This window comes from Amphiura filiformis, chromosome 3, assembly GCF_039555335.1.
Source record: "Amphiura filiformis chromosome 3, Afil_fr2py, whole genome shotgun sequence".
Lineage (NCBI taxonomy): Eukaryota > Metazoa > Echinodermata > Ophiuroidea > Amphilepidida > Amphiuridae > Amphiura > Amphiura filiformis.
In genome coordinates, this window is record NC_092630.1 from 6796457 (window position 1) to 6800669 (window position 4213).

Below are 4213 nucleotides of genomic sequence, written 5' to 3' on the forward strand. Positions count from 1 at the left end.
GATCTTGGTGGGTGGGTGAGAATTACCTATCACGTGATTGATCGTTTTCAATGTAGTATATGTCTGGTGCAGTATTCATGTTTTAACCCAGTTATCAAACATGAGGGAAATAAAAACGAGTATAATTTAATCAAATATGCTCCTGTTTTTATGATAGAAATGCGTTCTTTTCATTGTATTATATTTGATTTCTTTGACAACTGAACTCATGTCTGGGCTTTTATTAAGCGACAAAACCCTAAAAGTCTACTTTTTCCAAAAGCGTGTAAACACTGTGTAAATCTATATGCCTGCAGCAGCAAGTCAGTTCCGAATGATAATTATTTAGCACCACCATCTATGGTGTTACAATGTGATCGTTTTTGTAAACGTTTAAATCACTAAGATCTGTAGTGGCAATTAAATGATTAGTTGTTTTTACATTTCAGTGGATTATTTGTGTAGCTGATAAATAAATAATAAATGTTGGTATTTATACAGCGCCTTTCACATGTCTACATGTACCAAATCGCTTTACATTTATTCCGCTGTCGAATAATGTCAGCTGCCATACAATGCCCAAGGCATGCTCATACCTTTGGCGGCGCTCAATGGACAATATCCATAACAGCTTCCCATTTCACTCCTGTGTAGAGAAAGGCAAGTAAGGTAAAGCGCCTTGCCCAAGAACACAACACGATGGCACCGCTGGGGCTCGAACTTGCAATCCACCGATTATAAGGCAGAGCCTGTACCGCTGCGCCAACGTGCCCTTGATTAGCTGATAATGCACTGAAAACTCACTATGTGAAGAACAAGGAAACTTAAGGGATCGAGGAGAGGGATCCTTTACATTCTTATGGAGAAGCTGTTATTATTAATCAACACTTATATGGCGCTCTAACAAAGAGCACAGCGCCTTACAAAATATACAGGCAAAATGAAGCAAGAAATAAATACAACCAACATTAATACAAATGTGTTTTAAGCAAACGCTTGAAAGCAGGCACAGACACCGTCTCCCTCAACTGGATAGGCAACTCATTCCAGAGCCGTGGAGAGGCAACAGCAAACGAATGATCACCAGCTCTCTTATTTGATCGTGGAACCAAGAGCCTTGTGGTATCTGAAGAGGAGCGGAGTCTGGGCCTATTTTCGTGCGTTACCGTGTCGCTGAGCAAGGTAAGCAGGTCACATAAATATGGTGGAGCGACATTCATCAAACACTTATAGACATACAACAATATTTTAAACTGTATTCTATCCTTCACTTGAAGCCAATGCAAGGAGTTCAGGAGATCCGCAGAGCACCACTGTCCCGTCCACAAGCAAAAACTAGCCTGGCCGCCTTATTTTGGACACGTTGTAGCCGTTTGAGGTCGGCCTCACGAGCACCAAACAAAGAGAATTAGCATAGTCTATGCGGGACAGGACAAGTGCTCTAACGGCATGATGACAGGCTTCCTGAGAAATAAAACGACGTATGCGCCACAGATTGCGAATGTGGAAATTGATAGTTTTACACAGGGTACTAATATGGATGGACATGTTCATTACACCGTCAAAGGTTACACCCAGGTTCTTAACAGAGATTGAAGGCTCAATTGTTTTACCATCGAGCTTCAGTTGGATATCAGACACTAAATTTAACACTCTTGGGCCCGCAACAACAAAAAACTCTGTTTTTCTTGGTTCAATTGCAGTTTGTTGCGCAACATCCACATATTAAGATCAGATATGCAATTGGTAATACGATCCATGGTCCGTTCACGCTCCCCGGGACTTTATGATCAAAAGCAGCATATAATTGGATGTCATCTGCATAGCAGTGAAAACTAATATTATGACGGCGAATTATATCCCTATTGGTGAAATATACAATATAAAACCTTGAGGACCTATGATAGACCCTTGAGGCAGAGAATAAGTGAGGACGTGTTCATTGGATAAGGCATTCTTTATGGACACCCTGGTGGTACGGTTTTCAAAATAAGATCGAAACCAGGAAACAACGGAATCACACATTCCAAACCTATCTCTAAGCCTCTGAAGGAGAATGGGGTGGTCAACCGTATCGAAAGCGGCCGACATGTCAAGTAGCACCAACAGTACAGTCTTGCTGTCGTCAACGTACTGGAGAAGGTCGTTCTTCACCTTTAGCAGAGCAGTTTCCGTGCTATGAAACTGTTTGTAGGAAGACTGATTTCTTTCGCCCAGATCATTCCTGTCTATATGGCTACCTACTTGACATGACGCCGCTTTCTCGATGACCTTTGACAAGAACTTGATATTGGCCACGGGCCTGTAGTGCTTAAGAATGTTATGATCAAGGTTTGATTTCTTTAGAACAGGTGTTATTATAGATTGCTTAAGAGTGTCAGGGAATGTTCCAGAAAACAGAGAACTGTTAACAACCTTGGTTATTATAGGTATTAAAATAGCCAAATTGTCCTTGACTAGCCAGGTGGGCAGTGTGTCCAAGGAGCAGGTCTTACTGGGGAACTTCATAACAATCTTCTCAACATCACCTGTTTCTAGAGATTCAAAGCCATGCATACTTGTACAAATAACTTGATTAGGATCAGTGATGTTTCCCTGATCAACAAAATCAACATTAGCTCTGATTTTCTCAACCTTAGATATAAAAAATGATAGAAAGTCATCCGCCAGTTCTTTTTCAGATTTGGATTCCAAAGCAGGAAGAGCTTTTGTTGATTTATTCAGAAGTCCATTGATTGTTGCATACATATCCTTTGCGTTAGCGTTAGAAAATTTGTCCGAAAAGTACTCAGTTTTAGCTGTGATGATTGATTTATTAACAAGTTCTTTCTGGGTCTGAAAAGCTTCATAATCTTCTTCCTTCCGACTTTTCCGCCATTTTCGTTCAAGTCTTCTGCGCTCGCGTCTCTGGATATGGACATTCTCATTGTACCAAGGTAACTGCGGCCTAATGGTACGCTCTTTAGTAACGACTGGACACACTTCATCGAGGACAGATGACGTTATAGTCTCATAAGCCTCAGCCAAGACATTGGGGTCATTAGATTCGTAGGGGAAATCAACCAAGCGATCTTTAAGTAGTTGATTGAACAAATCAGGGTCCAGTTTCCCATAAGGACGAGAACTTGTAACAATCTTCAACGGAGGTGGTTTGGCACACTTAACAATGCAAGTGATTATATGGTGATCAGAGTAAAACTCAGGATGGACGTCGTGTACTTGAATAAGATCATCAGTTTCCCTTGTAATAAGTAAATCAAGGATATGATTCGACTTGTGGGTGGGTTTGTCAATAAATTGACGAAACCCAGTGGTCATTAAGCTATCATTAAACCTCTTTGTGTCCCACTTGTCAGGCCTATCCATATGTACGTTAAAATCACCGATAAGCACAAGCGATTCTGGAACAACACACAGTTCATCAAGAAACATTTCAATGTCATCCAAAAATTCAGAAGTTTTAAGACCGTTAACTTTGGATGGTGGAGGATGATATATAACAATGAACTGGATTGAGTTTTTCAATGTGACAGCGTAATGTTCAAAATTCACAGAGTTGAAACCTGTGTGAGAAATGATCAGATTGAGTGTCTTTTTGTACAAAACGCCAATCCCACCTCCATCTCGGCCACCCCTCTTGGGGAATTCAAAACTCATAACCAGGGGTTTACACTCGCCAATTACGACCAAGTCATTTTCAGCAAGCCAAGTTTCGGTAATGAACATTATGTCGACATCATACTCAATAACATGATCAACCAGAGTTGTTGTTTTATTTGTTATACGGTTAGCATTCCAGTGATGGACAGTAAGATTGGAATATGGTTTAGTACGTGCTATTGGACGAAGATTAGATGCATTTCTAATCATTAGATTCCGATCAGATCTTTTTTCAACATGTTCAGTTCTAGTGGAGAGGGTCTATGAGATGACAAAACTGGTATTGATCTTTCTGAGGAGTTTTCTTGAGCACTGTTTGTTGTTTCAAATTTTGGGGTCTGACGACGAGTGCGTACACCACCACGAATACCCCTGGGTCGAAAAATGCCAAAGTTCTTAAGATTAGCATAGGTGGTAGGTGCTATCCAGTTACCAACACCTTTACGTAGTGTTATGAGTTCATGTCTACTATACTGCAGTAGGCCAGCATTGGGCTGAACCTGAGTAGTTACAGTACTTGATAACTGAAGTGGACTGGTTCCATTCATCTTGAGGTGCTCAAGTGGGCAAGTGA

At 40.8% G+C, this 4213-nt stretch overlaps 1 protein-coding gene across 1 annotated transcript; it reads right to left on the bottom strand.

Annotated features, from left to right (window-relative positions):
* Window positions 1-1833: 1833 nt before the first annotated feature.
* LOC140147039 (uncharacterized) lies at window positions 1834-3849 on the bottom strand. Its single transcript, XM_072168812.1, has one exon. The coding sequence runs from the start codon at window positions 3847-3849 to the stop codon at window positions 1834-1836; it is 2016 nt and encodes a 671-aa protein (XP_072024913.1).
* Window positions 3850-4213: the final 364 nt, after the last annotated feature.